This window comes from Schistocerca nitens, chromosome 1 (assembly GCF_023898315.1).
Source record: "Schistocerca nitens isolate TAMUIC-IGC-003100 chromosome 1, iqSchNite1.1, whole genome shotgun sequence".
In the NCBI taxonomy this organism is placed as follows: domain Eukaryota; kingdom Metazoa; phylum Arthropoda; class Insecta; order Orthoptera; family Acrididae; genus Schistocerca; species Schistocerca nitens.
Window position 1 is genome coordinate 634,126,984 of NC_064614.1, and position 16,103 is coordinate 634,143,086.

The 16,103-nt window shown below is 38.6% G+C and overlaps 1 protein-coding gene across 1 annotated transcript in view; it reads right to left on the reverse strand.

Annotated features, from left to right (window-relative positions):
- The window catches only part of LOC126236653 (ionotropic receptor 25a), a 485,919-nt gene that overhangs the window by 77,811 nt on the left and 392,005 nt on the right, over nucleotides 1-16,103 (reverse strand). Inside the window, exon 15 of the mRNA XM_049946121.1 lies at nucleotides 13,321-13,453. Coding sequence (XP_049802078.1) covers nucleotides 13,321-13,453 — 133 coding nt within the window. The remainder of the gene's footprint in view (nucleotides 1-13,320; nucleotides 13,454-16,103) is intronic.

Consider the following 16,103-nt stretch of genomic DNA (forward strand, 5'->3'; position numbering starts at 1 on the left):
TGTCCAAAAGGGCATGATCATTGGCTTTTGGATCTAGGTTGGGAACATTTCTGAAACAGCTATGTTCGTAAACTGCATGCTGCTGTATTTAAAGTACACAATGCAAGGCAAAATGGTACTATCCAAAACTGACACTGAGGCCACTGTGGGACACCACGGGCCTTAGATGACAGGGGTCAACAATGGCCATGTAGATGTATAGCGGTGTAAGATGTCCAACTGACCACCCAGATGGACCAAAGTGTTACCAACAGCATCTCCTAAACACCCGTTCAGTGAATGCTGCTGTGTATGGGCCTTTGCTGCAGACACCTGGTTCACCCATCCATGCTGACTGCAGTTCAGTGGCGACAAAGCCCAGAATCTGCATGTTGATACCACAACTGGATGCCTGCTGAGTGTTGACAGATGGCCTTTTCAGATGAATCAGATTTTCTCCTCCATTGGACAAATGGGCATTGGTGTGTATGGTTCTGCAACAATGCCTGTTAAAGGCCCAGGCCAGAAGAAGCAGCATGATGGTCTGGGGAATGTGTTCATGGCATTCTCTTGTTATCTTTATAAATGTCAATTCATATATCTGATCTGAAGGGAACAGTCCATACAGTGTTCATGTATTAAGAAAGCTTTGGAAAGAGAAGTTAAACGTATTGTTCCTGAAGAATATACTGCAAACTTCTTTGAAGAGGCTTTTCATATTTATTTCAAAGGATTTGTTATTGTCCTAGTGTGTAGGCTTTCATGGCCAGCGTCTTCAGTAATTAAAACTTCCGGGCTAAGAGGCCGTGGTCCAATAGTAGAAATACTTCTCCATGACGTTTTAATTACTGATTTGTTATTGTATTAAGCCAAATAACATGCTATGTCACATAACTTGTTAAGCTATATAACTTTCAGCATTACTTCTTACTATAGCACCTGGAGCTGATGTAGTCCATAAAACTTTACATCCATGGTCAAGATATGCAGTGACTGAACCTATTGCATATTAAAATCAGTGTTCAAATTGGGTTCCATAAACTTTGAGAACAGAACACAAGATTCAAAGAAAATCCATTTCATTTGAAATGTTGGAGCAGTTTAAGGCCAATGGAGAGGCCTCTCAGTCACGCATTATTGCAGGTGATTGTGTATGTTCTTTAAATGACCTACACATATAAATAAATATTCACATCATCCCCATGCAGAAAAGATATTGAAGGAAGTATGATTATGTCTATGACAACAGAAAATTGAAACACAAAACTATCAATTTTTTATGTACTTCATCTGTTTTGTATTTTTCCTCTAATCTCAGTATCTGTCAGCCTTTTGAACTGGTGTGATGAAGACACATGTAATTGTGCTCTCTCAGTGTTGTGTTACGTAAAAGTAATAATATGCAGAAGTCGAAGTTTTCATTCTACTACTGAGCTACATCCTAATTTACTTCTCCAGATGTGCATGATAACTTGATAACTTGCATTTTTAAATGAACATTTTCAGAGATGAAGTCAACATGAAGAGAAAATAGTCACCACAGCCACACCAGCATTGTTGTACATCATTGGGAAGAAAAGATAAATACCAAGCCACAAACTGAAGCTAAAAGGAATTAACACTGAATAAATGTTCCAGAACTGACACTATATTGTTAACATGCATGCATTTATACTTGCGCATGTATATGGGCAGATAATTTTTGGTGCGGCTAAATGATAATTACTTCAGCTTTGGATAATTCACATTATCTCTCTCCCCAACCACTACAAGACGAAATGTGGATGCATCACTTTCAGCCAGAAACAAAAGGGCAGTCACTGGATATCTCCACCCAAAAGTATCAAAAAAGTAAACATTTCAAGGCAGCTTTCTCTGCCGGCAAAGTCATTATGACAGTCCTTTGGAATGGTGATGGTGTCATGCTCATGGATTTGTTGCTAAAAGGGTCAAACATACATTCAGAATATACACTCCTGGAAATTGAAATAAGAACACCGTGAATTCATTGTCCCAGGAAGGGGAAACTTTATTGACACATTCCTGGGGTCAGATACATCACATGATCACACTGACAGAACCACAGGCACATAGACACAGGCAACAGAGCATGCACAATGTCGGCACTAGTACAGTGTATATCCACCTTTCGCAGCAATGCAGGCTGCTATTCTCCCATGGAGACGATCGTAGAGATGCTGGATGTAGTCCTGTGGAACGGCTTGCCATGCCATTTCCACCTGGCGCCTCAGTTGGACCAGCGTTCATGCTGGACGTGCAGACCGCGTGAGACGACGCTTCATCCAGTCCCAAACATGCTCAATGGGGGACAGATCCGGAGATCTTGCTGGCCAGGGTAGTTGACTTACACCTTCTAGAGCACGTTGGGTGGCACGGGATACATGCGGACGTGCATTGTCCTGTTGGAACAGCAAGTTCCCTTGCCGGTCTAGGAATGGTAGAACGATGGGTTCGATGACGGTTTGGATGTACCGTGCACTATTCAGTGTCCCCTCGACGATCACCAGTGGTGTACGGCCAGTGTAGGAGATCGCTCCCCACACCATGATGCCGGGTGTTGGCCCTGTGTGCCTCGGTCGTATGCAGTCCTGATTGTGGCGCTCACCTGCACGGCGTCAAACACGCATACGACCATCATTGGCACCAAGGCAGAAGCGACTCTCATCGCTGAAGACGACACGTCTCCATTCGTTCCTCCATTCACGCCTGTCGCGACACAACTGGAGGCGGGCTGCACGATGTTGGGGCGTGAGCGGAAGACGGCCTAATGGTGTGCGGGACCGTAGCCCAGCTTCATGGAGACGGTTGCGAATGGTCCTCGCCGATACCCCAGGAGCAACAGTGTCCCTAAGGGAAGTGGCGGTGCGGTCCCCTATGGCACTGCGTAGGATCCTACGGTCTTGGCGTGCATCCGTGCATCGCTGTGGTCCGGTCCCAGGTCCACGGGCACGTGCACCTTCCGCCGACCACTGGCGACAACATCGATGTACTGTGGAGACCTCACGCCCCACGTGTTGAGCAATTCGGCGGTATGTCCACCCGGCCTCCCGCATGCCCACTATACGCCCTCGCTCAAAGTCCGTCAGCTGCACATACGGTTCACGTCCACGCTGTCGCGGCATGCTACCAGTGTTAAAGACTGCGATGGAGCTCCGTATGCCACGGCAAACTGGCTGACACTGACGGCGGCGGTGCACAAATGCTGCGCAGCTAGCGCCATTCGACGGCCAACACCGCGGTTCCTGGTGTGTCCGCTGTGCCGTGCGTGTGATCATTGCTTGTACAGCCCTCTCGCAGTGTCCGGAGCAAGTATGGTGGGTCTGACACACCAGTGTCAATGTGTTCTTTTTTCCATTTCCAGGAGTGTATATGAAGAATCTGCACAAACTCAAGAACCATTTCCAATTTGTTTGGTCTGACAAGAAGGCAAAAGAAATCTTCCTTTAATGTGACAATGTCCCCCCCCCCCCTCCACACACACACACACACACACACACACACACACACACACACACACACACACATCTCTGAGCAAAGGAACACACAAACTAATGTAGTTCATCTACATCTTCATCTACATTTATACTCTGCAAAGCACTTTGAGGTGCATGGCAGAGAGTACATCCCATTGTACCAGTTATTAGGGTTTCTTCCTGTTCCATTCACTTATGGATCACAGGGTGAATGATTGTTTGAATGCCTCTGTGCATGCAGTAATTGTTCTAATCTTATCCTCATGATCCCTGTGTGATCAATATGTAGGGGGTTGCAGTATATTCCTTGAGTAAACATTTAAAGCTGGTTCTTGAAACTTTGTTAATAGACTTTCTTGGGGTAGTGTGTGTCTATCTTCAAGAGTCTGCCATTTCAGTTTCTTCAGTATTTCTGTGACACTCTCCCACGGATTACACTAACCTGTGACATTCATGCTGTTCTTCTCTTTATAAGTTCAATATCCTCTACTAGTCCTATTTGGTATGGGTCCCACACACTTGAGCAATATTCCAGGATGGGCCACACAAGTGATTTGCAAGCAATCTCTTTAGTAGACTGATTGCACTTCCCCAATATTCTACCAGAAACTGAAGTCTATTATCTGCTTTACCCATGACACAACCTATGAGATCATTCCATTTCATATCCCTACAAAGTGTGATGCACATGTATTTGTATGAGTTGGCCAATTCCAACAGTCACTCATTGATATTATAGCCAGAGGATACTACTTTTTTTTTTTTTTTTTTTTGTTTTGTTTTGTGAAGTGCACAATTTTACATTTCTGAACATTTAGAGCAAGCTGCCAATCTCTGCACCACATTGAGATCTTATCAAGATCAGACTGAATATTTATCCAGCTTCTCTCAGTACTTCATTATAGATAACTGCATCATTTGCAAAAAGCCTGATTTTACAATTAATATTGTCTGCAATATCATTAATATACAACATGAACTGAAAAGTTCCTAACATACTCTCCTGGGGGCAGCTGAAATTACTTCTACACCTCATAATGACTCTCCATCCAAGATAACATGCTGTGTTCTTCTACCAAAAAGACCTCAATACAGTCACAAATTTCACTTGATACACCATATGATTGCTCTTTTGACAATAAGCTTAGGTTCATTACAGAGTCAAATGCTTTTCAGAAACTGAGAAACACTGCAGCTACCTGGTTCCCTTGATCCAAGTATATCATGTGAGAAAAGTGCGAGTTGGGTTTCACATGATCGATATTTTCAAAAACCATGCTAGTTGGCATTGAGGAGGTCATGCTCTTCAAGATAACTCATTGTGTTTGAGCTCAGAATATGTTCTAAGATTCTACAACAAATTGATGTTATGGATATTCAACAGAAGTTGTGAGGATCACTTCTACTAGCCTTCTTGTATATGGAGGCAACCTCTGCCTTTTTCCAAGAACTGGGCATGGTTTTATAGATTAGATTAGATTAGATTAGATTTACTTTCATTCCAATTGATCCGTTGTGAGGAGGTCCTCCAGGATGTGGAACATGTCAGAAAAACAACAATACATGACAAATATTTACAACTAAAACAAATAAGCTAATATACCATTCCACAGGTCCCAAGTGGAATGATCGTCATTTTTTAATGAACACTAAGAGTCATTTTACAAATACTAATGCACTGAATGTAAAATAAAAAAGTTTTTTATTTACTTATAAGGTAATAAACATGTAATACAACTACTGTAATACTTATTTACAATGAACACATTACTGCACTGAAATGGTGCAGAAGTTAGATTATACTTACACACACACACACACACACTCACACACACACACACACACACACACACACACACACACACAAATTTTCAATGAACACATTACTGCACTGAAATTGTGCAGAAGTTATGTTGTACTTATATACAAATCAGTTGGTTTTACTAAGAAATTCATCAATGGAGTAGAAGGAGTTGGCCACCAATAAATCTTTTAGGCTTCTCTTAAACTGAATTTCATTGGTTGTTAAGCTTTTTATGGCTGCTGGCAAGTTATTGAAAATGTGTGTTCCTGAATAATGCACACCTTTTTGTACAAGACTAAGTGACTTTAAATCCTTGTGAAGATTATTCTTATTTCTAGTATTGATTCCATGAATTGCACTGTTGGTTTGAAAAAGTGATATATTTTTAATGACAAATTTCATTAAGGAATAAATATATTGGGAAGCAGTAGTTAGTATCCCTAGTTCCCTAAACAGGCTTCTGCAGGATGTTCTTGAGTTCACACCACATATAACTCTTACTGCACGTTTTTGTGCCCGGAAAACTTTAGCTTCGCTCGATGAATTACCCCAAAAAATAATCCCATATGACATTATGGAATGAAAGTAAGCATAGTATGCCAGCTTTTTCATTTTTATATCCCCTATGCCTGACAAAATTCGCATTGCAAACAGAGATTTGTTAAGACGCTTCAACAGTTCTGTGGTGTGTTCCTCCCAGTTGAATTTATTATCAAGCTGTAATCCCAAGAATTTAACACTGTCCACTTCTTCTATCTTCTTGTCATCGCATGTTAGACATATACTCTTGGGACACCCCTTACAAGTTCTGAACTGCGTGTAGTGTCTTTTTACAAAGTTTAGTGACAAATAATAGGCTAGGAACCAGTGATTAACGTCCACAAATATTTTATTGGCTGATCTTTCTAAGACTACACTTGATTTGCTATTTATTGCAATGTTTGTATCATCGGCAAACAAAACAAACTTGTCATCTGGTAATGTTACTGATGAAAGGTCATTGATATACACGAGAAAAAGTAAGGGCCCCAAAATGGAACCTTGTGGGACCCCACGTGTAATTAGTTCCCAGTTGGATGATGCCTGATAGCTTGATACATGTCCCTTTCCTAATAACACCCTTTGTTTCCTGCCAGAGATATAAGATTTGAACAATTTTGCAGCATTTCCTGTTACACTATAATATGCTAGTTTACTTAAAAGGATATTGTGATTTACACAGTCAAATGCCTTTAACAGATCACAAAATATACCAGTTGCCTGCAATTTTTTGTCTAATGAATTAAGCACATTTTCACTGTAAGTGTAGATAGCCTTCTCAATATCAGAACCTTTTAGAAATCCAAACTGTGACTTTGACAGTATGTTATTTGAGATAAGATGGTTATAAAGACGACTGTACATTACTTTTTCGAAAATTTTTGAGAATGCTGGCAATAGTGAAATTGGATGGAAATTTGATGCTATTTCTTTATCTCCCTTCTTAAACAGTGGCTTAACTTCAGCATATTTCAGCCATTCAGGAAATATTCCACTGATAAACGACTGGTTACACAGATAGCTTAATATGTTACTTAGCTCAGAATCACATTCTTTAATTAACTTTGTTGATATTTCATCATACCCACTAGATGTTTTTGATTTTAAAGATTTTATGATGAACATTATTTCTGTTGGGGTAGTGAGGGTCAAATTCATATTATGGAAGTTACTTGAAATGTCTGGTCTAAGGTAATCCATAGCAGCATCTACCGAACCTGACAACCCCATCTTTTCAGTAACAGTTATAAAATGTTTGTTAAAAAGTTCTGCAACACTATACACATTTGTCACCAATGTATCATATCATTTACTCTTAATGCTATTTGTTCCTCTTCATGTCTGGTTCTACTGGTCTCCTCCTTCACTATATCCCATATTGTCTTTATTTTGTTATCTGATATGACTATCTTTTCCTTGTAATATATTTGCTTTGACATCCGTATTACAGTCTTTAATATTTTGCAGTATTTCTTATAATGTGCTATAGCATCAACATTGGAAATGTTTCGGATTGACAGATACAGTTTTCTTTTTGTTTTACAAGATATCCCTATTCCTCGAGTAATCCATGGCTTCTTTGTAGACTTTGCTCTAACCTTGGTAAGTTTTGGGGGAAAGCAGTGTTCGAATAAGATAAGCACTTTACTAGCAAAAATGTTATATTTTTCTTCATGCCATGAGCACTGTCAACATCAGTCCAGTGAATGTCTCTGAGGAGTGTCCTAAAATAATCAATTTTTGGCTTACTGATTACCCTCTTGAGCTCAGATTTAACAGATTTTATATCCTGTTCAGTATTAACATTTAACAGAAGGAACTGCATGTCATGGACTGAGAGGCCATTGACTATTGGTTTTGTAATATAATTTTGTTCATTGGACTTTTCTATAAAGATATTATCAATGGCTGTTTGTGAGAAAGTGGCTATCCTAGTGGGGAACTTTACAGTGGGAATTAAGTTGAATGATAGTGTTACTAACTCAAATAAGTTCTTATTGGGAGAGTCTTTAAGGAAATCTACATTGAAATCACCAGCAACCACTATTTCTTTGTTTTTGGTTGTTAAATGGGCCAGTACAGCTTCAAGGTGGTTTACAAACAGATTAAAGTTACCTGCAGGTGCTCGATATTCACTTAATATTATTAAGGATTTTTTGTGAAATTCTAATTCTGTTGCACATGCTTCCATATGCTGTTCTAGGCAAAATTTATGAATGTCTATGTTCTTAAATTTATGACAGTTCCTGATGAATGTGGCAACTTCTCCTTTCTCTATTTCTGATCTACAAAAGTGAGATGCTAACCTAAACCCTGTAACACTTAAAAGTTCTATACCAGTGGTCACATGATGTTCAGAGAGGCAGATTATGTCAGCTGGGTTTGAAGACTGTAATTCATCTATGCAGATAGTTAATTCATTAATTTTATTTCTCAGTCCTCGAATATTTTGATGCAATAAAGATAGCTGACATTTCACACTGACTGAGTTAAAATTTGGTGGAGTTAAAATATCTGCTGACAGTTGAAAATTCTTAACCAACGGCTGTTTATGCTGATGTAATAAGCTGGAATTATGTTTTTTGATTTCTTTCTCAAACTGAAGGTTTGTCTCAGTTCTAACCTCTCTTAAAATTTGCTTTCTTTCTGTCCTCCCTACCCTAAAAAAGGGTCTTTTCTGAATCCTATAAACACTGGTATTTTACCACTCATGACAGTGCCTCCCCCCTTTAACTTTCCTGCTATTTCCCCAGCCAATTTACCCTTCCCCTTCCTGTTGAGGTGAAGGCCATGCCTAGTATAATCCCACCTACTGAGAGAATCAACATGAACCACACCAATGTGTGACCCCGCACCCGACATGAGCAGCCGTTCCAGCTCCAAATTAACTCTCTTGACAGAAGAGTTCAAATGAGGTCAGTCATGGCGCCCAAGAACAGATACAAACTCAACACTAGTATGCTTCGATGCTGATGCAATCTTTGCCAGTTCACACTCTATACTGTACCCAGGATCTCTGTCAATACTGTTACCTGCCCCACCCACTATAACCACGGTGTCTTCCTTAGTGAAATCTTTGCAAAGTGATCCTAAATCCCCTGTCACCTGCTCCAGACCAGCACTAGGTTTAAAAAAATTGGTGACCTGGTATTCTGATCCTAGTTCATCCTGAAAAAGTTGGCCAACACCTCTTCCATGGGAACTACCTAACAACAACACTTTCTTTCTCTTTACTAATTTCCCTACATTCTTACTTTTCAATTTGCTGCTGAAAGTTTGTTGTGCCCTGTCCACACCTGCAACTGCTTGAGGCTCACCAGCTTCTAACTGAAGCAACAGGTCAAATCTATTTTCCACATTCACCATAAAGCTGTCAGACAAAGTTCTAGGCCTGTTCCTCCTGTTGCCTGTTGCCACTTCCCACCTTTCTTTACCCTTCTCCCTCCTTAACCTGTCAAGATCTCCCCTGGCCTTGTCTAACTCAGCATGAAGGGCGGCAATTTTCCCCTCCTGTTCTAGTATCTTCCTATCTCTACTACAAATCCTACAAAACCACTGATGAGTCTCATTTACTTCCCCTATTCCCACGCCACTACAGTCACCCACATGCAAAAAACTACAGCACCCATCACACCAAAGCCCTGACCTAACAATTCTAGGGCAAGTCAAGCACTTTTCACTCATGATAAACGTAATATTTATTAAGAATAAGTCAGTTAAATTACAGATAAACATGAAAATACGGTTACACAAATTTGGCCTATACGCAACTGTGTGTAAACAAAAACAAAAGTGCAAAGTTTCTGAAACAACAACTTAAACTTTACGCTACTTTCCAGAAATGTTAGTTAAATAATGAAGAGGTACGCTAAGTTAAATTGCTGGAGAGAGCAAGGAACAACTAAACAAAATTCTATAGATTTGCTGCAGTAGAACGTAAACAGAAAATACGACTGTACGGTCTTTTCGCGTTTTCTGCTATATTACGTAAAGCAAAATGAAACCTTTAATGGTACACTTAAATGGCACACTAATACACTTATTTACCACGTAATCAGTACTAATCTATATGTTTTATAATCTAAAATGACTTATCTTTACGAGAACACCAAAACTCGCACAACAAACTTTATTCAAGGGATCTATGATAGATTATAGTGAGGAGAGGGGCTAACTCAGCTATGAATTCAATATAGAGTCTGACAGGGATTCCATCAGGGCCTGGAGCTTTTTTCAATTTTAATGATTTCAGCTGTTTCTCAACACCACTGACGCTAATACTTATTTCATTCATCTTTTGAGTGGTACAAGGATTAAATTGGGGCAAGTCTCCTGGGTTTTCCTTTGTAAAGGAACTAAAGGAACATTTGAAAACATAGTTCAGCATTTCAGCTTTTGCTTAGCTACCCTCAATTTTGGTTTCTGTCTTATTTGCTAGGGATTGGACACTCATTTTGGTGCCACTAACAGCTTTTACATATGAACAGAATTTCTTTGTATTTTGTGAAATGTCATTTGAATGTATTCTGCTATGGTAGCCATTGAAGACCTCACACATTGTTCTTTTGACAGCCAAATGCATTTCATTCAGCATCTCTCTTCTACAGCCCGATGCTTTGTTTTACACCTATTATGCAGTACTCTCTGTTTCTTAAGAAGTTTGCTTACAGTGACTGTATACCATGGAGGTTCCCTCCTACTATGAACTGTTCTACTGGGTACATATCTATCCAATGTGTGGTCAACTATTCTTTTAAACTTAGCCATAGATCCTCTACACGCTCCTGACCTGTGCTGAAAGTTTCGAGTTCCTCACTGAGATAAGACATTACTGATTTTTTGTCTGGTTTACTGAACATATATGTCTTTCTGCTTGTTTTAGTCATCCTTTGTATTTTGATAATGATTGTTGCCACAACTGCATCATGGTCACTGACACCAGTTTCCATGTTGACATCCTCAAAGACGTCAGGTCTATTTGTTGCCATTAGATCCAATATATTTCCATCCTGAGTGGGGTTCCAAACTATCTCTTCTAGGTAGTTTTCAGAGAAGGTATTTACTAAAGTTTCACAGTATGTGTGTAATTTTCCCAATTAATTGTTGGATGATTAAAGTCTCCACCAATGATTACAGTATGATTGGGGAACTTACGTACAAGCAAATGAGGTTTTCTCTGAAGTTTATGGTTACATCAGGAGATAAGTCTGGTGGGCTTTAGAAGTATTCAATTACTATTTCATGCCCACTCCTGATACTGAGTCTTGCCCAAACAATATCATATGCAGCTTCAATTTCTGTCTCAGTGGATTTGAGTTTTCTATCTACTGCAACAAATACATCACCTCCATTTCCCATTTGCCTATCCTTTCAATATACACTTAAATTTTCCCCAAAAATCTCATTGCTGTCAATTTCAGCTATCAAGCAGCTTTCTATACCCAGTATCATGCCAACTTCACTGCTCCATGTGCGCTTCAAACTCTAGCACTTTGTTATGAATGCTTCTGCAGTTTACCATTAGGATTTTAAGACTCTGATCTGTGGAAGACATTTCTTTTGATCTTATACTGATATTTCTGGGTTTCCTACAGCCATCATTATCTGGATTGGATGTAGAGTCACCTAATCTAAAAAACCTTTGTGTGCACCCCACACACAATCAGCTACCTGAGTAGCAGCCTCTGCTATGTAGTGCACACATTACCTATTTAGGGGGACCCTACAGTTCTCAACTGTATGGCACAGGTCCAGGAAGTCGCAGCATATGGTCTTTTCAATCTTCTCTGGCAGTCGCTGGAATGACTCAAGGCATCACTACTTCATCCACCCACCCTACAGCCCAAGCCTGGTGCCCTGTGACTTTCATCTGTTTCAGCCACTTAAGTATTCTCTATATGGGACACATTTTCAAGGTAAATGCAAATGTTGTGTGACCAGGGCCTCCTGTCAGGTTTCAAGGTGAAGAGAGTGCTATTCATGCAGTGAAAACATGGCTATGAGCACAGGAAAAGAGTTTTTATCAACAGGGAATTAATGATTTTACACAACACTAGTGTCATGCAATAGATCACAATGGAGACTGTGCAGAAAAATTGTGGATGTGGAAGAAACATTGGTGCTACTGTCACAAAATTTGAAACGTCGTTGTTGTGGTCTTCAGTCCTGAGACTGGTTTGATGCAGCTCTCCATGCTACTCTACCCTGTGCAAGCTTATTCATCTCCCAGTACCAACTGCAACCTACATCCTTCTGAATCTGCTTAGTGTATTGATCTCTTGGTCTCCCTCTATGATTTTTACCCTCCACGCTGCCCTCCAATACTAAATTGGAGATCCCTTGATGCCTCAGAACATGTCCTACCAAACGATCCCCTCTTCTAGTCAAGTTGTGCCACAAACTTCTCTTCTCCCCAATCCTATTCAATACCTCCTAATTAGTTATATGATCTACCCATCAAATCGTCAGCATTCTTCTGTAGCACCACATTTCGAAAGCTTCTTTTCTCTTCTTGTCCAAACTATTTATCATCCATGTTTCACTTCCATACATGGCTACACTCCATACAAATACTTTGAAACATTAAGAGAAAAAAAATTGGGATATTATGTACTGAATGACCCTCATGCAATGCACTATCATATACTATTGCTGTTGTTGCTCTGATGGTTTACCAAAAACTTTTACTGTGTTAAACTTTGTAGGAATATAGTTGCAAACATTAGATACACCTCACAAACTCAATGGTTTTATTATAAATGATGGCCATGCAATTCAATACATTAAATTTAATTTGTTTACTGCTGTTTTCTCTTATCTCAAAAGCACTCCAATCTATCTTTTCTATGAGAGAATTCCTACTGGCATTAACATTTTCAATATTACACATCATCATCATCCTCATCATGTTTGACTGAAGAACTGTCAGCATAATCACTAAATGCAAAAACCTGCTCTGTACTATATTTGCAAATATCTAATAGGAGATATCTTACAGGCCATCTGTTTCTTTAGGCACTTGTCAGTTCAGTACTTTGTGTGACACTGCTGTAATGCTACTGAGATGCCAATGTGCATCCCAAATGGTTCCTATTGTGTTTAGTACCTTGGGCATCAAATCTGTGGCATGACTTTTGTCATCATCAAAGATATTTCTGTGTGTTGTTGTGGTAATTCAGTCACTTATCTTAATACAAATAAGTTTCACATAATAAGAGCCATTATATCATAATCTGTGAAACAGAAAACAACTTCTGTACCACAAACTATCAAAAAATCTAAATTTTGATGGCTATACTAAATCAATAGTCTAGGTACAATGTACAAGCCAGAAATCTAGGTCACAACAGTCAACTTAAAAATGTATGTTACTTTCCTGCAAATTCCTGTAATTGGATAAATGTCTCAAAATCTGTAATAATTATTTATTATATTATTTATTTATTTATTATAAGTTAAACCTAAAGCAATCAATTGTCATTTTCTTTCTCTGATAATACTTACGCATTATTAAACTGGTCTTTCAGAGGAGAACCTTGTTGCACGGCTATGGCATAAGGTTTGCGTGAAAATTCTTCACCAACCATCTGCAGGTCACAATTTGTCAAAACCTGATAGCGTATATCAGTTGCATCACCTGGTAATCAAGAACTTGAATTAAAAATATGTATTGAAATGACAAATAGTACTCATCACAATGTTTGTTTTTCTTTTTAAAATTTTTTTGGTGCAAGTAGATATGGTAAGATATTATTGGAGTTTCTTGAAGATATTGTGGCAACAGAGAAGTGCAAAACTTCCTACGGGAATGAGAAAGCAGTATCTAAGAAGATACAGAAATTAAGGCAGTGGAATTTTCAGAACTACAGGGACAAAATGGAACTAATTGCATTTTGTATGAAAAAAATAATAAAATAGAATGAATAAGGCTCTAATCTAACAACAAACAGAGAGAAAAGAATAAAAAATATCAGTTTAGGTTGCAATAACAAAAATTACAAATGAAAATACAAATATGATTAAGAATTTGCAACAGGATTTATGGATATGGTTAAATGAATTGGGGGCAGTAAAAGAAGATGAGTTGATAATATGAGAGCTGAAGACCAAGCTGCTGTGCATCAGACAGACTCACATCATTGTTATTTGTAGGCTAAGAGAGAGACAGAACCAAGTACAGAGTCATAAAGACTTGTACAATAGGGCAAAAGATGGCACAAGACTGAAAGGTAATGGTAACCAATAAAAAAAAAGTTATTAAAGCACAGCTGTCCTTCAACCAAAGGTAGCACTGATCATCACACTATTTTAACAGACAAGATCCTGTTTCAGGCTTATCCTGCCAATTAATGGGGCACCTAATTCAACATGTAACTCGAATCATGATCAATTTGTTTTTCACACTCCTGAAATACTGTCACAGATTATAATCACAATGAATACAAGAAAAAATTATTGTACTGACTGAGTATTGAACCTCAAATATTAGTATTTATTCTCTCCAAATTACCCGAATGGGCAGTAAGTCATTACAGTGAATTCATGATACAAGGACCACAGGAGACTGCAGTTTTTGATAGCTGTTGTTGAAAGTCACATATCAGGCTCTAGGCTTCACTAACAGGAGCAAGCATTGGGATGCAGACTTGACTAACAGGGTCATTGCTGTTAAATATATTTCTGGGCACTCTGCTTGCCAGTCCATATTTTATTTATTTTTATTTTGTTTATCATTGAGTTCCATGGACCCTTGATATGAGTATGTTGATAGGAAGTAGAATGTGTCAGATTATTACAGTAATAATCATATGTAAATGATCTTGAGGCTTACAATTTAAATAACATGCAAACAAATATGTAGGGTTCACGTGTTAAAATAACAACATGAATTATCATAGTAATAATGGTTACACAAACAAATCATGAGGTTTATGTCCTAATTCACATGAAAAGTTTCCTGTCAATGATTGGTATACTAGTGCTACACAATCATTTGTTACAGGAATGCTTAAAATAAAACACATTTCACTAATTATTACATATTGACAAAGAATTCCTGTAAAGAACTGTAAAGAGGAGAAAGAACTATTCAAAAGATAAAGTTTCAGCTGTCTTATCTCCAAGGACTGATTTAACATGAACTGCAAGTTCATTGCATACTGTTATGCTTGAATAATGTACTCCTTTCAGTACCATGCTGAGATTTTTTACATCTTTGTGAAGATCATGTATTCTCCTTGTATCATGATCATGACAGTCACTGTTTGTTCTGTAAATTGTATGACTATTGTTCACAAAGCACTTAGTGAAAGAATGTAGTGGCATGGCACAGTGTGCATCCCCAGTTGTTTTAGTAAATTTCTGTATGAGCATCTAGGGTACACTCCCTGTAATTCTGATGACACTCTTCTGTGCAATGAAGACTTTATTTGCTGATGACTAGTTTCCCCAGAACACAACACCATATGGTGTAACTGAATGGAAATATCCAAATGAAATTGAATGAATGGTAAAGGCTGCCAAATTCAGTCTTTAACATATATTGATTATATGAATTGACCAGTTTAGAGTGTTATTAATGTGTAGTCCCAGGAATATGGAAGACTGAACTCACAATATTTCTTTGTCACCACATTTTATTTCAATATTTTCCAGTACTTTGTCTGCTGTTTGAAACTGAAGGAACTAAATCTTCTTAACATTGAGGGACAGAACATTTGAAGTGAACCAGTCTAGAACTTCTTTGAGTACTGTGGTTAGAGAGTTCTCTAAATTGCAGTTTGGTGCTTTGTCTGTCATAATGATTGTGTCATCTGCAAGTAAGGTGAAGTGTGCTTTTTGTGTCATACACCATGGCAAATCATTGATAAAGGTAAAGAAAAGTAAGGGACCAAGCACCAAGCTGAGTGGTTCTTCACATTTCGCTGTGCCCCAGTCAAATCATGCACATGCCATTGCAGCATTATTCAAAACTACCTTCTACCTTCTAGATATGATTCGACCTGCATCCCTACTTTACCATATAAGCTATAGCGCTCAGCCTCCTTAAGTAGAATTTTGTGACCTACACAGTCAAATGCTTTAAACAGATCACACAAGATTCCAACTGATGACATTTTATTGGTCATGTATTTGAAGAGTTGGGTGGCAAATGAGAAAATGGCATGTTCAGTTGAAATATCCTTTTGGAATACAAACTGATTTTTGTTAAGGATGTTATGTTTATTAAGATGACCTATGATTCTCTTGAACATAAGTTCCTCAAGGATTTTAGAAAGACTTGTTAG